Source organism: Eptesicus fuscus, chromosome 20, assembly GCF_027574615.1.
Source record: "Eptesicus fuscus isolate TK198812 chromosome 20, DD_ASM_mEF_20220401, whole genome shotgun sequence".
In the NCBI taxonomy this organism is placed as follows: Eukaryota; Metazoa; Chordata; class Mammalia; order Chiroptera; family Vespertilionidae; genus Eptesicus; species Eptesicus fuscus.
The window spans coordinates 31318800-31342240 of record NC_072492.1 but is presented as its reverse complement, the minus strand read 5'-3'; the positions used below and the strand labels follow the sequence as shown (position 1 = coordinate 31342240).

Sequence of the window (23441 nt, the reverse complement as noted above, 5' to 3'; positions counted from 1 at the left end):
GTCTTCTGTGTCCAGTTTCTCTCAACACCAAGGTTAATTTCTTTTCGTTTTGATTTCCAAGTACACTTTTTGTTTCTTTCACTTTTTTACTTCCCTCAGAATGTCACTGGTTTTTATGAATATTTGCATTTCCTGATTTAAGTAATTTGTTAGAAATTCCAAAGTCCCATGACAATTATTTGGGAGGCTAGTAAGCAGGGCCGGCTCTGTAAATTGTGGGTTAAACTAGCTTGTCTTCTTTCATCTGCTGATCAGCAAAGCTTGTTATCCTTAATCATTATCATTGTTAGCAGGAACGCATATGATATGGTGTAAACTAACTTTCCTAATGAGAGTGCCTAAATAAAGCCAGCCACTGATACTAGGAGTAAATGCAAAGACATTTAGAGATTGGTTGATGGTTCTTAACTGGAAAGTAGTTTTGAATAAATCAAAGAGCACGTGGAGGGGGGGAGGGTGACATATATGATATTTTCAATAATAAAGATTTAATAAAAAAGCAGAAGGCCAAAATTTGCCACTATTCAATCTACAGAATATATTTTTTTAATCATTTGTGTACGTATTCTAGTGATTGTTCTAACCAGGATAAAACTTGTTACAGATGAGAGAGAACATATTAGTGACTTGGAAGGTCAGCTGGTGGTATGTTATTTATTGGAAACATGAGACTTGAAGCATATGTGATTGGGAGTCAGTTTTGCATAGACATTTATATATTTGTGTATAGTATTTAAGGATTCCAAAATTTATCTGGTGCTCTCTTGTACTCAGCACTTGTGAGGATAAGATATAACAGTGTCATTGTGTTATTCATTCTTATTGTTATATTTATACACATTCACATATGTGCACATGTGTGCTCCATTTATGGACTTGACTTGTCCCTTTTCCTACCTCACCACTCACTTGCATGTGTATGACCCATATTAGATTGTAAGGTTCTTAAAGATCAAGACTATCTTCTTCATTCTTCATTGTTGTTGAATACAGTAGTTTCTATATTGTACAGTAGATTGCTTTTTGATTCATTAAAATTGATAGTAAGTATGAAAACAAGTATACACCGTCACTCTGTCTTCAAGGAGAGGTTAATCTTTAGAAAGTGCCTTTCTGAAGAAAACAAATGCAGACAGAAGGCATTACATTTCCATTTTATTGCAGCGATTTTCAACTGTTGTGCCCCAAGAAATTTTTTTAATTGCTATTTTTTTAATGTATTTTTATTGATTTCAGAGAGGAAGGGATACGGGGAGAGAGAAACATCAGTGACGAGAGAGAGTCATTGATCGGCTGCCTCTTGCATGCCCCCACACTGGGGATCAAGCCTGCAACCTGTGCATGTGCCCTGACTGGGCATCGAACCTCAACCTCCTTGTTCATAAGTTGATGCTCAATTACTGAGCCACGCCAGCCAGGCACTTCCTTTTTTTAAATGCCAAATATTTGCCAAGCATGCCTAATATGTCAATTGCTACACAGTTTTTCATTGTAGGAGGGCACTGTTTAATTTTGCCTTTTTGTTATCCAGCTTGGCTTTTTTTTTTTGAAAAGTGATTTGTACCTTGACTTCTCAATTTTGCTTTAAAAAAATGTTAGGTCACATTTGACAGGGGCAGTTGTAAATTTTCATACTCACATTTAATGTCCCTAGTCTCCTTTTTCCCCCCCCCTAAAATAGAACTATATATTAATTACTCTTTCTTCCTCCCCAGTTTGAAGACTTGTCATTTAAAAATATTGTCAGAGGTATTTTTTTGTTTTCTTTTGTTGATTTCTGTATTTTCATTTCTGAAACTCACTGGGATTAACAACAAAAAATAACCCAGGATTTTTTTAAAAACTGTCAAAATATAGTTTCAAGAAGTTAGACATAATTCTTAAAGAAATACATAGTAACTGATTAAGGTGGGAATGTTGGCATAACTGGTAACAGTATGTTGATACTAGACACTGATTTGTATATGTAGTCATTGAAAGGGAGGAGTGCTGGAAAATAAGATTACTCAGTAGCATGCAAACTTTATTAATATCCTGCAGACAAATAGAGCAATAAACTCTTTGGCGTTATGTTTTCAACTAAACACAAATCAGCCCTAGCCTTTTTGGCTCAGTGGATAGAGTGAGCCTGCAGACCAAAGGGTCCTGGGTTAGATTCAGGTCAAGGGCACATACCTTGGTTGCAGGTTCCTCCCCAGGCCTAGGGCCTAGTTGGGGGTTGTGCAGGAGGTAGCCAATTGATGTTTCTCTCACATTGATATTTTCCTCTGTCTTTCCCTCTCTCTTCCACTCTCCCTAAAAATCAATGGGGAAAAATATCCTCAGGTGAGGATTAAAAAACAAACACAAATTCATTTTAGCTTATTAATATTTTAAATATAAACATCCAACTTAAGGCCTCTGGTCACTCATCAGTTATAAAGAGTAAGTAAAACAGAGAAACCAAGATGGCAGCATAGGTAAACACCTGAACTTGCTGCCTCACACAACAACTTCAAAACTACAACTAAAAGACAAAACATACATCATCCAGAACCACAGGAAGGCTGGCTAAGTGGAAATTCTACAACTAGGGAAGAGAAAAGCACACTGAGACTCAGAGGAGCTGCGGAAGTAAAGTGCAGAGGTACGGAAGCGCATGCGCGCGGAAAGGGCTGGCAACTGAGGAGGCGGCTGTCTTTTTCAATTGGGAGGGAGACACAAGCTCCCGACTGCTCTGAACTCCAGTTCCGGGCGAGATTCTGGGGACCCAGACTCATACAGGGAGAAAATGATCTGTCTGGCAGCGGGTGGAACTCGAGGGCAGCTTTCTCTCAGAGGTGCTTGCAGCAATTACCAAGGGACATTGAGACCCGGGGGCCTCTTAGGGCAGGGCTGACGGGAAGCCATTGCTGTTTGCTCCACCCTGAGACTCCGCCCCATCCAAGCTGTGCTCAGAGGCTTTTGCATATGAATGGCCTGGTCCTTTGAAATCTAAACTTACCTAACAAACTGCAGCTGAGTCATTGAGACCCAGAACATCCAAAAGAAGGCCCAAGGCCCCACAGCAGCTTGATTGCTTCACAGCTGGGCCTCATCTGGGCACCTCCAAAACCCAAACGAAGAGGAATCTGCAGATCTCTCTGTAGCTCCTGCTGGGTGGCCTCAGGCAGAGGCTAAATTAGCACCTCCTTGGAGATCCAAGAGCCAGTGTACCTAGGGGTCAGAGTCGGACCACCCAGATTACAACTCCGCAGATCCATAAGGGACACACTCAGGGGGCAGACTCAGCACCAAAGCCCCACTGAAGCAAGTCTTGTCTCATAAGGGTGTCTCTAGCACAGAAGTTCTCACATCGTAGGCACAGCTGATCCTAATAGCCAATTGGCCTGGAGGTCAATTCCTCTCAGTGATACCAACAACAATCAAGGCTTAACTACAAAAAGACTGTATACACAGCCCACCAAGGGGTGCACCAAGAGTGTCCACCTCAGGTAACTGGGGAGGCTGAGCCACTGGGCCCTATAGGACAACTAGCATACAAAGCCACTCTATCAACTCAGGGAAGCAGCCAAAATGCAGAGACAAAGAAACAGGTCACAAAGGAAAGAAATGGAGGAAAGCAAAGTACTGGATATAGAGTTCAAACCACGGTTATAAAGTTTTTCAAGAATTTTCTAGAAAAGGCCGATAAATTTAGTGAGACCATTGAGGATATGAAAAAGGACTATCTAGAAATTAAGCATACACTGACTGAAATAAAGAATAATATACAGCAGTGATGGCGAACCTATGACACGCGTGTCAGCACTGACACGTGTAGACATTTCTGATGACACGCGGCCGCTGAGGCAGCCACATGCCGAGGATGAAACATTTGCTGCTCCTGAGGATGAAACATTTGCGAAATAATGCTTTTTCCTCAAAGTGACACACTTCCCGAGTTACGCTGTTTTTTGGCGAAGTTTGACACACCAAGCTCAAAAGGTTGCCCATCACTGATATACAGAGATCCAACAGCAGACTATTGGAACGCAAGAATCAAGTCAAAGATTTGAAATACAAAGAAGCAAACACCCAACTGGAAAAGAAAAAAAAAAAAATGAGGATAGTGTAAGGAGACTCTGGGATAACTTCAAGCATACCAACATCCGAATTATGGGGTTGCCAGAAGAAGAGAGAGAACAAGATACTAAAAAGCTATTTGAAGAAATAATGACTGAAAACTACCCCCACCTGGTGAAAGAAATAGACTTACAAGCCCAGGAAGTGCACAGAACCCCAAACCAAAGGATTCCAAAGAGGACCACACCAAGACACATCATAATTAAAATGCCAAGAGCAAAAGACAGAGAGAGAATATTAAAAGCAGCAAGAGAAAAACAGTTAGTTACCTACAAGGGAGCACCCACATGATTGTCAGCTTATTTCTCAACAGAAACTATGCAGGCCAGATGTGAGTGGCAAGAAATATTCAAAGTGATGAATAGCAAGAACCTACAACCAAGATTACTCTACCCAGCAAAGCTATCATTCAGAATTGAAGGTGAGATAAAGAGCTTCACAGATAAGAAAAAGCTAAAGGAGTTCATCACCGCCAAACCAATATTATATGAAATGCTGAAAGGTATTCTTTAAGAAGAGGAAGAAAAAGGTAAAGATAAAAATTATGAACAACAAATACATATCTATCAACAAGTGAATCTAAAAATCAAGTGAATAAAAAATCTGATGAACATAATAAACTGGTGAATATAATAGAATCAGGGGCATAGAAGGAGTGGACTGACAATTCTAGGGGGGAAAGGGGTGTGGGGGGTGTGGGAAGAGACTCAACAAAAATCGTACACCTATGGATGAGGACAGTGCGGGGTGGGTAAGGTAAGAGGGTGGGGTGGGAACCGGGTGGAGGGGAGCTATGGGGGGGGGTATAATTGTAATAATCTGAACAATAAAGATTTATTTTTTAAAAAAGTAAAAAAAAGTTAAATCATTGATGGAGAGTCATAATGATCTTTAACTGGGCTTGTTAGATAATGTTCCAGTGTTACACTGAAAGGACACAATAATCCTTTTGCCTCATTTCTAAATTGAATGACTTTTAAAAAGAGAACATACGTATATATTGCTTTGGTTATGAGCATAGTACAGATATTGCTGAATCTAAGTTATTTTATTTAAAAAAATTTTTAGCCCTGGCTGGTTTGGCTCAGTGGATAGAGCATTGGCCTGTGGACTGAAGGGTCACGGGTTCGATTCCAGTCAAGGGCACATGCCTGGTTGCGGGCAACCTTTTGAGCTTGGTGTGTCAAACTTCGCCCAGTAGAGGGCGTGCAGTAGGAAGCCAAATAATGATTCTTTCTCATCATTGATCTTTCTATCTCTCTCTCCCTCTCCCTCTCTCTCTGAAATCAATAAAAATATATTTAAAAAAATAAATTTTTAAATCCTCACAACTGGATTTTTTTTTTTTTTATTGACCTTGGGAGGGCGGCGGGGGGGGGGGGGGGGGAGGGAGGGAGGAAAACATTGATGTGAGAGAGAAACATTGATCAATTGCCTCTCGTATGTGCTCTGACAGGGAATTGAACCCGCCACCTTTCTTTGCATAGGCCGATGCTCCAGCCAACTGAGCCACATCTGCTAAGGCTGAAATTAAGTTATTTTAAAGGGGCCTGACCTGTGATTAAAAAAAAAAAAAAAAACCACTGGATGCAGCCCTGGCTGGATAGGTGGCTCATTTGGTTGGAGCTTCATCCTGAATACCAAGCATGCCAAACCCATGGCCCATGGGCCACATGTGGCCCACAGTGAATATTTTTGCAGTCCAGCCAATATAATGGTATGTAAGAAATGTTTTAATTAAAAAATCATAACTTAATTTTTATAGTATCCTGTTATACATAATCTTATATAATAAAGCGGTAATATGCAAATTGACCCTCACGCCCTCACAATTGGCTGCCTACAACCAGGCCGACGGGTGGGTTAGTGAGGGACGACCAAATGACTGAACATCAGGCTGCATGGGGCGACCAGGCTGGTGAGGGGGGCAGTTGGGGCGACCAGGCCGGCAGGCAGGTAAGTGATTAGGAGCCAGCGGTCCAGGATTATGAGAGGGCTCTCTGACTGCCGGTTTAGGCCCGATCCCCTATGTGTGTTACTAGGTATGTGAAGACTATTTGAAACGTACCAAAGAAACTCAACAAAATTTCAGATAAAAAATATTCTCAGAGATGACGGGTCTCTTCAGTCCCTGTAGCACAGGGTATCTGGAACTTAACTAGAGAGCTACAATATCATTGCCTTGCAGAGCTAGAAATTAAGGGAGAGAATAGTGGTAAAGAGAGAAGAGTTATGGGGTTAGGAGAGGGCTTGGCCCCATAATCTATATAAATCCTACTCAGATCTTAATCTAAGCCCTGAACTGCACACGTTAATGGAAGATTTGATAGAGCCTAGTAGAAATAAACAGTTGGTAGGTTGGAAGAGTTGAGCACAGAATTAGCCTGCCCGTTGCAAGGAAGATAGAATTTAGAGTTTGAATCCACACACGACTTGGTAAATACCTTGGGCCTTACATTGATACCAAAGAAGACTCATGCTTTAGGATATAAAGATGTTCCCAGGACTAAGCAACTCCTCACCAGAAGATTAAGGAGAAATCCAAAATAGACTCCAATATGTTTCTACAAGAACATAAAACCAGCTCCACAAAATTAGTATTTAGTTGGTTTCTAACTAATTAGAAGTTTGCCTGCTAGAGCAAAAATTTACATGCTTCAGGAAAATTAACTTAATTCAAATTCTCCACAATATATCATACCAAAAAAAACCACCAGAAAAGATGTATCAGTAAGTAAGAAAATGTGCCCTTAGACATGAGTAAAGGTAGTCAATAGAAACGTACTGAAATGACTCGGAAGTTGAAATTAGGCAATAAAGTCTTAAAAGCAGCTAATAAAAATGTGCATGGAGATTTCAAATAGAATATAAAGAGCAAACATGGGGAAATCTCTGTAGAGAGATGAAAACTAAAGAATCAAATGGAAATGAATAAAAATTGTAGAATTAAAAGTTCAGTATTCAAATAAATTTAAGAGCAGATTGAAGTCTACATAAGAAAGGGTCAGATAACGACAACAGGTCAGTAGAAATTAGTTAATCCAAAGAACAAAGATTTAAATGTTCAGGAATGAACATAGTCTTGGAGAAACAGTGAATATATATAATTCAAGTTCAGAAGGAGAGAGAATGGTACAAGAAACAAATTTTTGAGGAAAAAGTAACTGGATATTTTAATGAGAAAGGTCAATTTACAGATTCAGGAAATTCAAAGAATAGTAAGTATGAGAAATATAAAGTGATGAAAATCAGGTGAAGAAAATCTTGGAAGTAGCCAGAGGAAGGAAGAAAGATACATTTCATATAAGAAAACATTGGTGATGATTGGTGACGTCTTGTCAGAAACAGTGGAATGAGATATTTAAAATTGGGGGTGGAGGGTGCCACTCAACATTCTATAATAGCAAAAACTTTATTGTCTTTTAAAAATAAGATGAAATAAAGTCATTTTTATTTTTTTCCCTCTTTTTAAATATAGTTTTATTGGTTTTAGAGTGGGAGAGAGAGCTAGAAACATCAATGATGGGAGAGAATCATTGATTGACTGCCTTCTGCACGCCCACCTTGGGGATTGAACCCAAAACCCGGGCATGTGCTCTGACTGGGAATTGAACCATGACTTCCTGGTTCATAGGTAGATGCTCAACCACTGAGCCAAAAAATCATTTTTAGATAAAGAAAAGCTGAGACAATTTGTTGGCAGAATATCTGCATTTAAACACATTTCTTTAGGTTGAAGGCAAGTAATATCAATTGGAAACTCAGATTTATGGGGAATAAAAGGACAGGAAAAGTTATATTTTGTGAACAGTAAGCATAAGAAAGTTATTGTGGGTATATTAATGTCAGTAAAATAGTTTTTGTGATGAAAAATATTACCAGAGCTAAAAAACAGAACATTTCACAATGATAAAGGCATCAGTTAATCAAGAAGACAATCATAGGAAGGGGAGACTGGTGGCCACCACACTCTGAACGCCCCAGACAAGCTGCAGGACCCGGTCCTTCTGGAACAGAAGAGGCTCATGAAGTCAGGCTCCACTGAATGATGGCCAATGAACAACCCCATGGGGGCCACGCAGGCCTTTCTAGTGGGAATGAAACCACCCAGACTGGCACACGCAGCACAAAGTTTCCCAGTGGTTCCTGTGCATTGTCTCATCAGATCCCCTCAGCAACCCTGGAAGATACAAGCAGAAGTAGGCGGATACCCTCCCGGCTCACTGCAAAACTATGTGATAATTTGGGAGATTTTAAAACTGAATTTACTTTAAAAGGAAAGAAATTCTGACACATGCTGCAACCTGATGATCCCTGAAGACATTCTGAGTGAAATAAGCAAGCCCCCCAAAGGACAAATACTGATGAGATCACTTATGTGAGATCCCTACAGTAGTCACATTCATAGAAACCTTAATTTATTATCTAGCTTTCCATTAAGGGCTCTTTGGCACACTTAATATGTGTGGCCAAGAGGGTGGAGTAATGAACCAGATGCCTGCTGTATATGAATAACGAATTTGAATCTCATTGCTGTATTAATTTTATTCCATACCCCAGCCCCTTTCAGTCAGGGGTAAAAAAATCACTTCAATAACTTACTGGGGCTCTGCTTTGTGGGAGAAAAGGGGGGGATATGTTACATAAATATTCTGTACTATCACTTCACCTTTTTTACTCTGCTCATCACGTATCTGAACATCGTATAAAAGTCAAGAGAAGCTCTGTATCCTTTCTTGATGGGAGAGACTTAAATTTTTTCATCCTTTTTATTTTCCCATTTGATGACAAATATCTGAGTCATGCTTTAGTTTCTTGAAAATACTAATGATATAAAACTGCAGTAGTAATGATTAAGCTTAAATTAGTGTGTGGATTTCATATTTGTAAGATATTTGTTAATGTTTTTCTACCCTCTGTATTTGCAGCCTTTTGTACTGGAAGAGAAGGGCGTGTTCACTTTTGTTTTAAGGCAATGTGAATGCATTTAAAAGCTCAAGTAAACTTACATGTGATTGGGTTTTTCTTTTCTAGATAGGACACTAATGGAGGATTGGTGTTAATATTTTAAGAATGAGTGTCCCAATGTTTTGCTTTTGGATCCGTGTGATTACATGATATCCCAAGGTCTCTGAGCAGGTCCTTGATGAATAGTCAGTGCTTTTCTTTGTGGTAGGGACTGGAGTCCAGGCACATTTCCTCACTAATGTTCATGCTTTTGATTGCTGTGTGCCTCTATATCCTTGACAAACATTTCTGTTCTAAATAATGTTTTGCCTTTTGACTTCAATTTTAATTTGGAGCCTGAATTACCCCCCAGGAAAGTTTGGGTTCCTCTAAGAAAATCCATAGAGTTCACCTTGAAGATTAATGGCATATACACCGAGTGGCCAGATTATTATGATCTCTGAACGCATAATAATCTGGCCACTCAGTGTATATCCTATATAAATAAAAGGCAAATATGCAAATTGTCCCTTCGACCAGGAGTTCAACTAGCAGCAGGCCATGTCCCCTCGCCCTGGCCAGACCCCACCCATGCATGAATTCATGCACCAGGCCTCTTATATATATATATTAGAGGGTCCCCTACTCGCTTTCGCTTTCGATCACGGGGGAGCTGGGTGCCTGTCCGCGGTGCACCAGGCCTTTCAGAAGCCTCGGGCGTGGCGAAGGCTTCTGAAAGACCTGGTGCCTGTCCGCTGGTGCACCAGGCCTGAGCGGACAGGCACCCAGCTCCCCCGCTTTTGATGGTCCGCGGTGGGACGTGAGTTCACTGCCCCAGATGCCCCTTCTGTGCCGCAGCACAGCCATGGCACAGACGCTGAGCTCGAGCCGCCCCAATCGGCCACCCCAACCACCCCGAGTCCCGCCCCGCCCCCCCCCCCCAGCGCCTCCTGGCCAATCGCGGGCATAGTGAAGGTACGGTCAATTTGCATATTTGTCTATTATTAGGTAGGATTCTCTCTCTCTCTCTCTCTCTCTCTCTCTCTCTCTCTCTCTCTCTCTCTCTCTCTCTCTCTCTGAGTGGCCAGATTATTAGGCGTTCAGAGAGTTTGATGTTGGCATGAAAAACTAGGCTCTTAGTAGTAGTTTTCTATAGGTGGTAAGATTACTGGTGATTTGTGCCTTTTTTTCCTTTAGACTTTCTATAAGAATGACAAATTTGTTTGGAAATCAGAGTATTAAAAAATGGCAATATTTTGTCTTGGCAGGTGTCCTTGCAGATAATTCCCCCATCATTCTTACAAAAAAAATCTTAAGTGTAGTCAATCTATTACTTAAACTGATCTGCCACAGTTTAATACTAAAAGCTGTTATTTTAAGTGAAGGTGAAATTGATAGAAGTTCTTAAGATCCATATATCAGCAGAATTTTCAGTCTCAGCATTTTCATGTTCAAAGGACAATTCTTCCTCTAAATCAGAACTTCTGAAATCTATAAAAGCTGTAATATGCCTGGAGTCACACATCTGCTAGTTAATGCCAACCTGAATCTTAAGTACTTTAGATTTTCCAATCATTTGTCACATTATAATATTTGTTTGGGCTTTTTGGGGTTCCCCCTGAATGGTAAGTCCTCACTAGCATTATTCAGAAGGGTATTTGGGTTTATCTATTCTTTTAATGTAAAAATAATTATCTAAATATAAAGGAATTTTCAGGATAGTTTTACTTCTATAACATGTTATTATCTATGTATGTATATGTTTAGACACTAAAGATTGTATTTAATAAAATACTTGAATTTAGCCCTTTTCCAAAATCTTTAGAAGACTATTAATTTTTTATCTTTAAGTATTCTTCTGGCATAAAGGAAGAAATGTCCTTTATGATTATTTTTAATTTTCTGGTTTCATGTGGTCACAATTTACAACTATTCCTCTAATGTTGAACACTTAGTTTATTAATATCAATTGCAGTGACCACCTTTGTATATTTTAAGATTTTAGGGAATGTGTTGGTTGAATTATTTAAGATAGATTTTTAGTGTTGAATAAAATACTTTATCAAAAGATTTGAACATCTTTATAACTACTTAATGTCACATTACTATTCAAAAGAGAATCAGTATAGCATTTAAGGCAATGAGGATATGTGCCAATTTACCATAATTTTGGCATCATAAACTAATGTAATTGTTCAAGATATTTGTGATAACTTAGAAGATGTATAGAGTATCTGAGAAGGAAGACGGAGAGTTTCCCAGTGTTCACTCATTGAAGTATACTGGTACCAGAGGCCTGGTACACGAAATTTGTGCACGGGTGGGGCGGTTCCCTCAGCCCAGCCTGCACCCTCTCCAATCCGGGACCCCTCGGGGGACATCCCTGTCACAATCTGGGACCGCTGGCTCCTAACTGCTTGCCTGCCGTCCTAGTTGCCCCCAACTGCCCCCCCAACCTCCCCACCCCCTGCCAGCCTGGTCGCCCCACGCAACCTGCTGTTCAGTCATGTGGTCGGCCCTCACTAACCCCCCTATCAGCCTGGTCGCCCCATGCAGCCTGCTGTTCATTCGTCCATCTGGTTTTTTTTTTTTTTTTTTTGGTCGTGATGGCTCGTGCCTTTTTATATATTAGGATACCTGTTTATATGCTATTTTGATAAAAACAAAATTGAGCAATATTGAATAGAATTTCAGCTCAAAATATTGGCTGTGTGCCTCAGGGATTGAGCATCGACCTAGGAACCAGGGGGTCACAGTTCGATTCTCGGTCAGGGCACATGCTAGGTTGTGGGCTCCATTCCATGTGCGGGAGGCAGCTGATTAATGATTCTCATCATTGATGTTTCTCTCTCTCTCCCTTCCTCTCTGAAATTAATTTAAAAAATTAAAATTAAAAATATTGGCTTTATTATACAGGAAGGAGAACTTCAGAACACCCCCTAAGTCATTCTAAATGTAAGGTGACAAGGAGCACAGCCATACTGTGGTATTCCAACAACTCACAGAACTGAGGGATAACTGCATCTGTGGCTTTATTGCCTACTAGAGGCCTGGTGTACGAAATGCATGCACTGAGGGAGGGGGGTCCCTAAGCCTGGCCTGTGCCCTCTCACAGTCTGGGAGCCCTGTGATGGATCACCCCAAAGAGGTCGGCCCTGCCCACCCGCTGCAGCGCCACCACAGGGTAGCCTGGGCCTCCCTCTTTGGGGCGATTGATTGCAGGGCTCCGTGATGGATTGCCCCAAAGAGGTAGGCCCTACTCACTATCTGGGGCTCTGTGATGGATTGCCGCACAGAGGGAAGCCCTACCCACCCACCGCAGCCCACCGGTTGGTGGCCTGGGCCTCCCTCTTTGGGGCGATCGTGGAGTTCCCTGATTGATCCATCACCCTGCCAGCTGGTGGCCTGGGCCTCCCTTTGCAGGGTGATCATGGGGTGATGGCCGGGCCCCTGACCACTCGCATCACACCCGCCTTGGCTAGCCTGGCACCAGTGGATGTCGTAGCGTGGTTGTCTGGATGGTCATTCCGCTATTCGGCCGTTTGGTCTATTTGCATATTACGCTTTTATTGTTATAGATACTTCAGAGACTCCATATGATTGACATCTCATGGCTGACCCTATCCCTTCTGAGCCTAGTAAATATCTGAGCCTAGTAAATATATAATTCATTTCAAAATATTTAAATGAAAACTTTCCATATTCTTTCCACCTTCCTTTTTAAAAAGTTTTTGCTGTTACTAAGCATATATTAGATTTGTATAGTCCAAAGAAAATAGTTACTACCTGATAATATTGGGTAATTAGTTATTCATTGATATTTTATTGATTTTTTATTTTTAACAGATATATATGTATTTTTATACAAATTATGGTTTTCTGGAAACAGGCTTTCAGCAAACACTGTGAAGTTAAGCAGAAATAAGTAATTTAAATGCCCTCTTATTTGACTCAGTACTGAACTTAAATATTCTTCTTGACCTTTAGTTGAAGATTCTTATTATTTACTATGTAATCGTTTTGCTAAGCTTTTGTTCCATTGAATTGTTTAGGTCAGCGGTTGCCAACCCGTGGTCCATGGACCACTGGTGGTCCATGAGGTCCGAAAGGTTGGCGACCACTGGTTTAGGTCAGTTCCCTCTCAAGGTGTAGGCACTTATTACTATTAATCTGCTAAATATTATGGTTCTGCACACCCAACTTCTCCCAAAGCAAAAGCTAATTAATTGTTTTCTTTTTTTGTTGTTGTTAGTCGTACAAATTTCATTTTTCTAGTTGTTCATCAGAAATTTTATGTATTTTATTTAAATGAAATGGTGCTGTATTTCAGACTGGGTGCTGTTGGTTAAATGTTGTTGATAGTGTATTTTTGTTTTCTTTTCCTTATTCAGACTGAGTCTGTTTCTCAGCCACTGGAAAACCATGGTGCCTCTGGTCATCCTTCAGAGTCATTATCTACCAAATCATATGGAGCATTGAGACCTGTCAATGGAGTTATTAACACGTAAGTTATCTCTTCCACTTCTTACACTCAGTATGCTTGTAAAAGAGCTCTTAGTTATTCCTAGCCAGGACTAACCCTGGTTTAAAGACAGAAACCTCATCACATAATAATATTGTGCACGTCTTCTACTGTAGCAAGTATAATTAGCATGCTAATGTATTTCCCTTTTACTTACGCCTAAAATTGACTCATCGTGTAGAAAAGTAAAAGGTCCTACAATTATTGTGAAACATTGTGATTGGTCATAGGGTTGGTAGAATTCCTCAGAAGTGTTTACATAAAATCCTCTTTTTTGGAACAAATTAAATTCCTAAAGGCTGGCAGATATCAGCATCAGGAGATGAACTCCTTCTGCTTCAGAATACTTACGTGTGTCTGTGGACATTTACAAGTAGAGGAGGTTGAACCAGTATTAGAGGCTTTGTTTCCTTGAGTCTTCTGAAAAGCGAATATTATTTCTTCCTCTTGTGTAGTCTGCAGCCTGTCTTGGCGGACCACATTCCAGGTGACAACTCTGATGCTGAGGAACAATTACATAAAAAACAACGACTGAATCTAGTTTCTTCATCAACTGATGGCACCTGTGTGGCAGCCCGAACACGTCCTGTGCTAAGCTGTAAGAAACGGAGGCTTGTTCGACCCAACAGCATCGTTCCTCTTTCCAAGAAGGTCAGTACCAGTGAGGTTTGATCATTATTAAACCATGAGCCAGATGCTCAGATAGAAGTATTAGTCTTTTGCCAACTTTGCTTCATTTAACTAGTGTTTTCCAAACTTGGCCAACCACCAAGGTTTCCTGGGGAGTTTTAAAAAATACTAGGCTCCTTAACCCTGTTTCCCAGAGATTCTGATTCACTTGCTCTCGAGTGAAATCTTGTTTTTAAAAAACGAAAAACTCCTAGGTGACTCTTCAGCCAGGTTTGGAAACCATTGGCTTGAGCTTTTTAATTGAAATGGGAGAGAGAAAATTGAAATGCTGCCACAACATTTTGAAAAACATTGGTGCGTCTTTTCATTTGTACTGGTATCACTAAAAATGGCAATGTGGAATGCTTTTCTTTTAAATACGAGTTTCCATTAAAATTTCTAAATTGGTTGCTAAATGAATGTCTTCACAGGGAAAATGGAGATTGATTCACAACTATAGGAAGTTTGATTGCTGACTCTTCAAATAGCAAAGTTGGATTTATTTCAAAACTAATGAAATAATTAATACTCCAGTAAAATTAATGTCATGTAATGGTTAAGAGTACTAACTTTGAAAAGGATAAACTTGGGTTAAAATCATGGCATTGCCGCTAGTTTTGTGATTTGGGGCAAGTTAATACCTCCTCCAACACTCCTACTCCCAGCCTCTGAGATCTCATAGGGTTGTTGGAGGGTTAAATGAAATGCATGTAACTTGCTTATTGGGATGTCTGGCTCATAAGTTACTAGTACCGAGTGGCTGTAGCTGTTAGTACTTGTTTTTGTTTGTTCATTCACTCATCCAAAAATATTTTTTGAGCTCCTCCAATGAGCTATATCTGTTCTGTGTGCTGGGAATACACTAAACAAAAACACAAAAATCCTTAATCTCATGAAAAAAATAATAAATGAAGTTTATATTATGTCCTATAATGTTAAGTGCTGGGGAAGAAAAAAATGCAGCAGAGGAAAGGAATGAGGAACATCTGGTTGCTCAGATGGAATTAAGCCTTGAGCATTCCAAAGCTTGTAGATAAAGATAAGGAAGAGAGTAGGAGGAAGGAGTGGAGTGACTGGTGAAGTAGAAGGAAAACTAAGTGTGGTATGTGCAAGGCAAGTGAAGAAAGTGTTTCAGAGAGGAAGGAAAGATCATCTCTTAGATGCTGCAGATAGGTCAAGTTAGAAAAAATTGAGACTTGACCATTGGATATGATGGGAGCCAGGGTTATTGGAGAACTCTATGAGCAGTTTTGTTAGAGGAAGAAGAGTGAATTCTGATCAGAGTAGGTACAGGAGAGAATGGGAGGGAAGGAATTGAGGAAACTTGTAGATAATACTGTCAAAAGAATGTTTTCTGTAAAGGTAGGCCGAGAGCCTGTTTCAAGGGGAATCTTTCTTAAGAGAGAACTGTTAAAATAGTTTTGCTGATGAGAAAAACTAATGATTAAGGAGAAGGGTAGAGAAGAGATTTGTTGGAACCATTAATATTTGGACAGTGGATTTTCAGTATTTAGCTTATTTTGTTATAGTATGCATTTAAACTATATAATGTTACCATGATTTTTTTTTTTTAAAGAAAAGTATTATAAGTGAAAATTAACTGTCAGGCTGTACCATTTCTCTTGTTTAATCTTCAGACTGCCTGAACTACCAAAATACCAGAAAAGAATAAGATATTTTGCAGGTTTCTCATTAATATTTGAAGGTATACATACATTTTTAAAAAATAGTTGAGGCAAGGAGGAGACACACGGAGCATAATAAAGACGCTTTGATTCCAGTACCAATTTCTAAAACAATCATCCTGTCCTGGCCAGGTGGCTCAGTTGATTGGTGCATTGTCCTGTTTGTCCCATACACCAAAAGCTTGTGAATCTGATTCCTGGTCAGGGCACATAAGTAGTTTGAAGGTTCATCTGAATCTGCAACTGATTAATGTTTCTCACATTGATGTTTCTCTCTCCCTCTTTCCCTCCCTACCTCTCTCTTCCTCCCTAAAATCAATAAACATATCCTTGGGTGATAAATAAATAAATAAGTAAGTAAGTAAAATAAATAAAACAGTCATCCCGGCATATGCAAAAGTAAGCTGCATGGAAAATAAAACAAAGAAATAAATTGAGTTTGGAAAATAAACCATTTGCTGGTTATAGCAGAAATACTGGAGTTCTGCCAAAGTCGGAAACAAAGGCCATTCTCTCTATCTTGGTTGTTTACCAGTATCAGTGATCTTTGCTATTGAGTAAGCATCTTGCCTTCTGTCATCTTTATGTGTTATATTTGGGTTATTTCCCTATATCACGATTTCATGGTAATATAAGGGCTGATCATTATAAATTGTCTATATTGCTACTTATATTCATCACTTTAAGGGTCTAATATGTTAGATATTAGTGAATTAGCTAAGCCAGTAAAGAAATATTCAAGTGGGAAGTTTTTATAATATATGTCATGTTTATTTTGTGCCCTGCTGCTTCTGTAAGGTAGATATTTATGACTTAATCTAAAACATTAGTTTCTAGATAGTGAGATTTTAGATCAAACAAATTTAAAAAATAAGTTTGGGACCAGTGTCGGGTTGCTTTTTATTTTGTCAAGTGAATGCTTATGTAAATTGGGTAAATCATATTACAGATGGTATTTTAAAAAGAAAAAATAATATGCCTTGAAATTTTGGGGTTGGACTTAGCACTTTTTAATTTTTAAAAAATAGCATTTCTGCCGAAACCGGTTTGGCTCAATGGATAGAGCGTCGGTCTGCGGACTGAAGGGTCCCAGGTTCGATTCCGGTCAAGGGCATGTACCTTGGTGGCGGGCACATCCCCAGTGGGGGGTGTGCAGGAGGCAGCTGGTCGATGATTCTCTCTCATTGATGTTTCTAGCTCTCTATCCCTCTCCCTTCCTCTCTGTAAAAAATCAATAAAATATATTTAAAAAAAATAGCATTTCTTATCAAATGGTTTGGCATGATTTTAAAATTTCATAGTCTGTTGGAAGAGTATAATTATATAGGAAGATTGCTTTGGAATAAATTTTCAAGTTAGCTTCTGTAGAATTCCCAGTGGGCCTCCACTTTTTCCTCTTACATCATACTTGAGGACATATAGGACATTCTCTTAAGGCCTAGTGCCATGATATTTGTGGTTGAGGACTAAAGAACCAAAATAATTATGAATTTGTATTAAAAGTGAATAATTTTATATCAAGTGGGATGTGTTCTTTATTGATAGGGGATTCCTGTCATAGACTTTGGAGGCCCAACTTTGCAGTACTAATCTTTTGGGAAGGAGAAAGAGCGCCATGTGGAAAATTGTAGTTCCTTAGGAATTAAAGCTACTGAGAATACTCAGAAATCACCCAGTGCTTAGAGCACCAACCTTTAAACTTTTATGAGTGTTTTATATATGCACTATACAATTTGAAAAATTGAGATTAAATAAATAAAAGTAGAAGCGCTAATGAACTCTCCTCAAGACAAAAGGATTTTTAACCTTTTGCACTCGGATGTCGAGTGTGACTCGACACGGTTAGCATTAGAATAAAGGAATCGAGAAAAAAGCAAGTGAGTGCACAGGGTTAATGCTTTGAACTAATATTTGGTGATTAACAGAGAATGATGAATATAGCCTTACATTTTTGGATATTTTTAAATTTTCACATACAGAATTTTATAGAAAGCATTCTTAATTGTTAAATCCCTGTATCAGTGGTTATATCCATTTCTTAGTCTTACTTATATTTAGTCTTCTTTCTTGATTAACCTTTTCAGCAGTTTTTCTATTTTATTAGTCATTTCAAAGATCAGTTCTTTGCTGTTAATTCCTTCTTCCTGTGGTCTTCTCACTTCCCCTCCCTTTTTTGCCTTTATTCAGATGGCTTAGTTAATTTTTTTGTTCTTTTTTTTTTTTAAATATATTTTATTGATTTTTTACAGAGAGGAAGGGAGAGGGATAGAGAGTTAGAAACATCAATGTGAGAGAAACATCGATCAGCTGCCTCCTGCACACCCCCTACTGGGGACGTGCCCACAACCAAGGTACATGCCCTTGACCGGAATCGAACCTGGGACCCATGAGTCCGCAGGCCGACGCTCTATCCACTGAGCCAAACCGGTTTCGGCCTGTTCTTTCTTTTATTACAATAATAAAAGCATTTAACTTTTAAAATTTTCTTCTGAGGGTAGTTTTGGATGGCATTCCACAGCCTTTGATGTGGGAAGTGTTTCTTTTGCTGTTTGTAGATTGCCTTTGAGTTTTTTAGTTATTTTCTTAAGAGTTAAGAATTGAGTTTCCAAATTCTAAATGGTTAGTTTTTCTTTTGAAATCTTTTGTTATTAATTACTAATTTTTATAGCATTTTGGTCAATTTCTTCTTGGCCTTTTGGCTAAGATCAAGTGTATAGTATAGCATTTTGGTCAAAATGTTTTATGAGTTTCTGTTAATAGTCCATTATGTGTTGTTGTTTTTTTAAAATTTTCATTGTTGTCTAGTATAAAGTTCTATATAATTATGCCCTCATAGTTACAGTTTCTTTTTCCAGTAGTTGTTTTTGTCTTACATTCAACTTTTCTTTATATTAATGTTATACAGTATATGCATTTTTCTCATTCATTTACTTTTAGGATTTTGTATTCTGTGTGTTTTTTGAAACATCATAGGAGTAGATTTAGGTATTTCTTTTAAATCTCTTAAGAAACTCTGTTTTATTAAATATAAATAGAAACTAGTTTTAATTTTATATTCAGTTTTGAAACTAGATTTAAAGGCTTATTTTTACTGTAACACTTTATTATTTAGTGGCAGTCTTTTTTATACCTTCATGTGTCCATTTATTGAGTTCCTAATTTGGATTTTTAATTTTTCAGTGATTAGAGCAACAATTTCATCATGTTTCAAATTCTCAGACCATAACCTTTGTCCCTGAAAACCCTGTTCCGCTGTCTTTTGGTGGGGGGAGAGAGCAATTGTTTATTCTGTTTTCGCATAGAATTAAACTTATTTGTAAACTAGTTTGTAAGAAAAGTGCTAAGTCCAACCCCAAAATTTCAAGGCATATTTTTTTTTAAATACCATTTGTAAACTTATTTGTATCCATGAGCAGAATTAGACTGGTATCAATCTTACTTTCATTCCTTTATATTGGAAATTGATTCTACTCTGTGCTTCACAATATGATAACCACTACCCACAAGTAGCTTTTTAATATATTTTATTGATTTCTTTACATAGAGGAAGGGAGAGGGATAGAGAGTTAGAAACATGGATGAGAGAGAAACATCGATCAGCTGCTTCCTGCACACCCCCTACTGGGGATGTGCCCGCAACCAAGGTACATGCCCTTGACCGGAATCGAACCTGGGACCCTTCAGACCGCAGGCCAGTGCTCTATCCACTGAGCCAAACCGGTTAGGGCCCCAAATGTAGCTTTTGAAAATTAATACTAAAAATTCAGTACCTTATGGCACCCAGACACATTTCCAGGGTTCAGTAGTCACATGTGACTACAAGCTACCATATTTAGTTGCACAAATACAGACCATTTCCATCATTGCAAAATATAGCTCTGTCTAGGTTTCTTCTATAATAGCTTTGGGGTTTGATTCCCTTCAATTTGTAATTGCCTCTCTAAGTAACCAATTATCTATGTTATTTTTCTATTATTTTTTTCTAGCTCTTACTACCTGCTCCACATTATAGATAAGGGAAGTAATTGGCACAGTTTGGCTGCACATAATGAGTATTCAGATGTTAACTGTTAACTTTTCTCTGTTTTCTTTGGTTCTCATATAACATAAAGGAAAAAGACAAGTTTGTTGCCTGTTTCCTATGTTTATTTCCTTTATCATCAGTATATTAATTTCCTTTAGAATCAGGGTAGGTTCTATTTCTACTACAATGGGTTAAGATTTTCTTTTCAGATTTAATATGTCTTTTTTATGTCACTTATTACCCTTTGCGCTTGCCCTGTTACTGTATAATAAAGGCTATGTTATCTTTTACGTTACTCTGTTGGAGATGCCAAAAGTTTCACTAATTGACCAAAATTTTTAATGGTTTTTCAGAGATAGGTATATTCTTTCTGTATTTCTCAGGTTTGCTTTCTTTTCCTTTTTTTTTTTTTTTTATAATATATTTTACTGATTTTTTACAGAGAGGAAGGGAGAGGGATAGAGAATTAGAAACATCGATGAGAGAGAAACATTGATCAGCTCCCTCCTGCACATCCCTTCCTGGGGATGTGCCCGCAACCAAGGTACATGGCCCTTGACCAGAATCAAACCTGGGACCCTTCAGTCCGCAGGCCGATGCTCTATCCACCAATCCAAACCGGTTAGGGCTGCTTTCTTTTCCTTTGTTCTGCAGTGTTCTGCTCGTGAATTTTTCTTTCTTTCATCATTCTTTAAAAGTATCTTGATCTATCCAGACTTTGTGTTTATCACTAGCAAAACTTAGTAGCTCACTATTAGTTTCCTATCACAATTATGGAGGCTAGAAGTCTGAAATCAAAGTGTCAGTGCTTGCTGCCTCTGAAGGCTCTAGGAAAATTCTTTTCTTGCCTCTTCCTGCTTCTAGTGGTTGCCAGCAATTCTTAGCATTCCTTGGCTTGTGGCAGCATAACTTCTATCTCTGCCTCTGTCTTCACATGATCATCTTACTGTGTGTCTGTATTTCTGCTTCCTGCATTTTCACATGATCTTATAAGGACACCAGTCCTTGGATTTGAGTCCCGCCCTAATCCAGTATTACTTTCTATGTAATTATATCTGTACAGACCCTATCCTATATCATAAAAGCCTAATATGCAAAATGTCCTCTCAACCAGGATTTTGACTGGAAGTTCGACCCAGAGTTCGACCTGGAGTTCAACCAGTGGGGCAGCAGGGGCAGCCAGCCAACCTCCAGTGGCCCCTCCCCCCGGCCATGCACGAATTCGTGCACCAGGCCTGTAGTCTATAATAATAATAAAAGCGTAATATGCTAATTAGACCAGATGGCCTTCTGGATGAAGCTGAGGCTGTGACGGAAGCCCGGGTCCCGGGTGCCTGCTGGCGGCTGGGGGAAGGAAGGCCTATTCTTGCACGAATTTTGTGAATTGGGCCTCTAGTTTACAAATAAGGCCACATTCTGTGGTTCTGGGTGGGTCTGGATTTTGGGGCAGGGTCTGGAGAGGAGACACTATTCTACTCAATATACTGGCCTTTGTATGTTCCTTGTCTCTGCTACATGGTAGTTGAATCATTTTCTCAATTCTAAATCTGGAAGATGGGTTGATAGGTGCTATTCCCAATTCAATTCTTGTGTTTGCTCTAAAATGGTTGGACTTCCTTCACTCCCATTGACTGTTTCCTGGGACTCTTGTGTACCATTGAATTTATTGTGTGAAGAAATTCATGTTTATAAGAAAAATACAGATAAACAGTGTTCCTTTTATTTTCTGTTATCTCCTTCACCTGCTTTCTTCTCCATAGGCAACCACTATCTGAATTTGTGTGTGTGTGTGTCTTCTTTTTTCTTTATTGATTAAGGTATTACATATGTGTCCTTATTCCCCCATTGCCCCCCTGAATTTTTTTATATCTATTTTTTAAAATCTTTATTGTTGAAAGTATTACATATGTTTCTCCTTTTCCTCCATTGACCCCTTCTAGCCTGCCCCCTGCCCCAACTATCATGAATTTGATATGTATACTCCCAGTTCAGGTTCTTATTTGTACTACATGCATGTATCCATGAGCAGAATGCAGTATTGTTTCATTTAATGTATATATATATATATATTGTCATGGTGTACATACTCTGCTACTTGGTTGGTGGGTTGTTTTTTGTTTGTTTGTTTGTTTTTTAACTAGAGGCCCAGTGCACCAATTCATGCACCAGTAGGGTCCTTGGCCTGGCCTGTGGGATCGGGCCGAAACAGACTCTCTGACATCCACCAAAGTGTTACGGATTGTGAGAGGGCGCAGGCCAGGCCGAGGGACTCCAGCAGTGCACGATAGGGGCCAGGGAGGGACACAGGAGGTTGGCCAGCTGGGGAGCGACCATGGGAGGTCTCCAGGGCGTGTCTGGCCTGTCTTGCTCAGTCCTGATAGGCCGGACCCCAGCAGCAAGCTAACCTACCAGTTGGAGCATCTGCCCCCTGGTGGTTAGTGCACATCATAGCGAGCTGTTAAGTGGCCTTAGCATATCATTCGTATATTATACTTTGATTGGTTGAACAGCTAACCAGACGACCAGACACTTAGCATATTAGGCTTTTATTATATAGGATTCACTGTTTTTCAAGATCTCTGTGTTGTCCTAGCCGGTTTGGCTCAGTGGATAGAGCATCAGCCCTCGGACTGAAGGGTCCCAGGTTATATTCTGGTCAAGGGTATGAATCTCCGTTGCTCGATCCCCGGCCTGATCAGATGCATGTGGTAGGCAACCAATCTGTTTCTCTGTCTGTCTCTCTCTCTCTGTCTCTGTCTCTCTCTCTCCCTCTCTGTCTCTCTCTCCCTCTCCCTCTCTCCCCCTCTCTCCCCTCCCTCTCTCATCCCCCCGCCCCTTCCCTCTACTCTCTGTAAAAATCAGAAAAATCTCTGTATTAGTATATGTGGTTTAAGTTCATTGTTGTTTTTTTTTAAGTCCTCACCTGAGGATATATTTCCATTGATATGAGAGAGAGAGAAAGAGAGAGAGAGAGAGAGAGATCCATTGCCTCCCATGTGTGCCCCAACTGGGGATCAAACTCACAACCTAAGTATGTGCCCTGACCTGGAATTGAACCTGAAGCCCTTTGGGGTACAGGATGATGCTCCAGGCACCTGAGCCACCCAGCCAGGGCTAGTTCAGCTTTCATTAGTAGTCCACGTTTCCTTAAGAAAGACACTGTTTGGGTGTGAGTATATTCATATCCTGTTTGTTGACTTCAGGTTTTAACCCTTTGTACTCGCTTGCTTTTTTCTCGATTCCTTTATTCTAATGCTAACTGTGTCGAGTCATACTCGACATCCGAGTGCAAAATTTAACTCATATCTTGGGCTTATTAAAATTGCATTCATATCTTCTGTATCCTTTGGTCTGCTTTCTGTTTGTTTTTGAAATATATTTGATATGTGACATTGTGTAAATTTAAGGTATATAACATGTTGATTTGATATTTATATTGCGGTATTATTGCCTTTGTCTAACACCTATGTCATGTCACATAATTATTTTC

General features: G+C 39.4%; 1 protein-coding gene across 2 annotated transcripts in view; it reads left to right on the top strand.

Annotated features, from left to right (window-relative positions):
* KANSL1 (KAT8 regulatory NSL complex subunit 1) overlaps window positions 1–23441 on the top strand; it is a 151495-nt gene that overhangs the window by 100677 nt on the left and 27377 nt on the right. For both annotated transcript variants that reach the window (XM_028157468.2, XM_028157465.2), the window contains exons 5-6: window positions 13443–13555; window positions 14029–14224. In XM_028157468.2, coding sequence (XP_028013269.2) covers window positions 13443–13555; window positions 14029–14224 — 309 coding nt within the window. The remainder of the gene's footprint in view (window positions 1–13442; window positions 13556–14028; window positions 14225–23441) is intronic.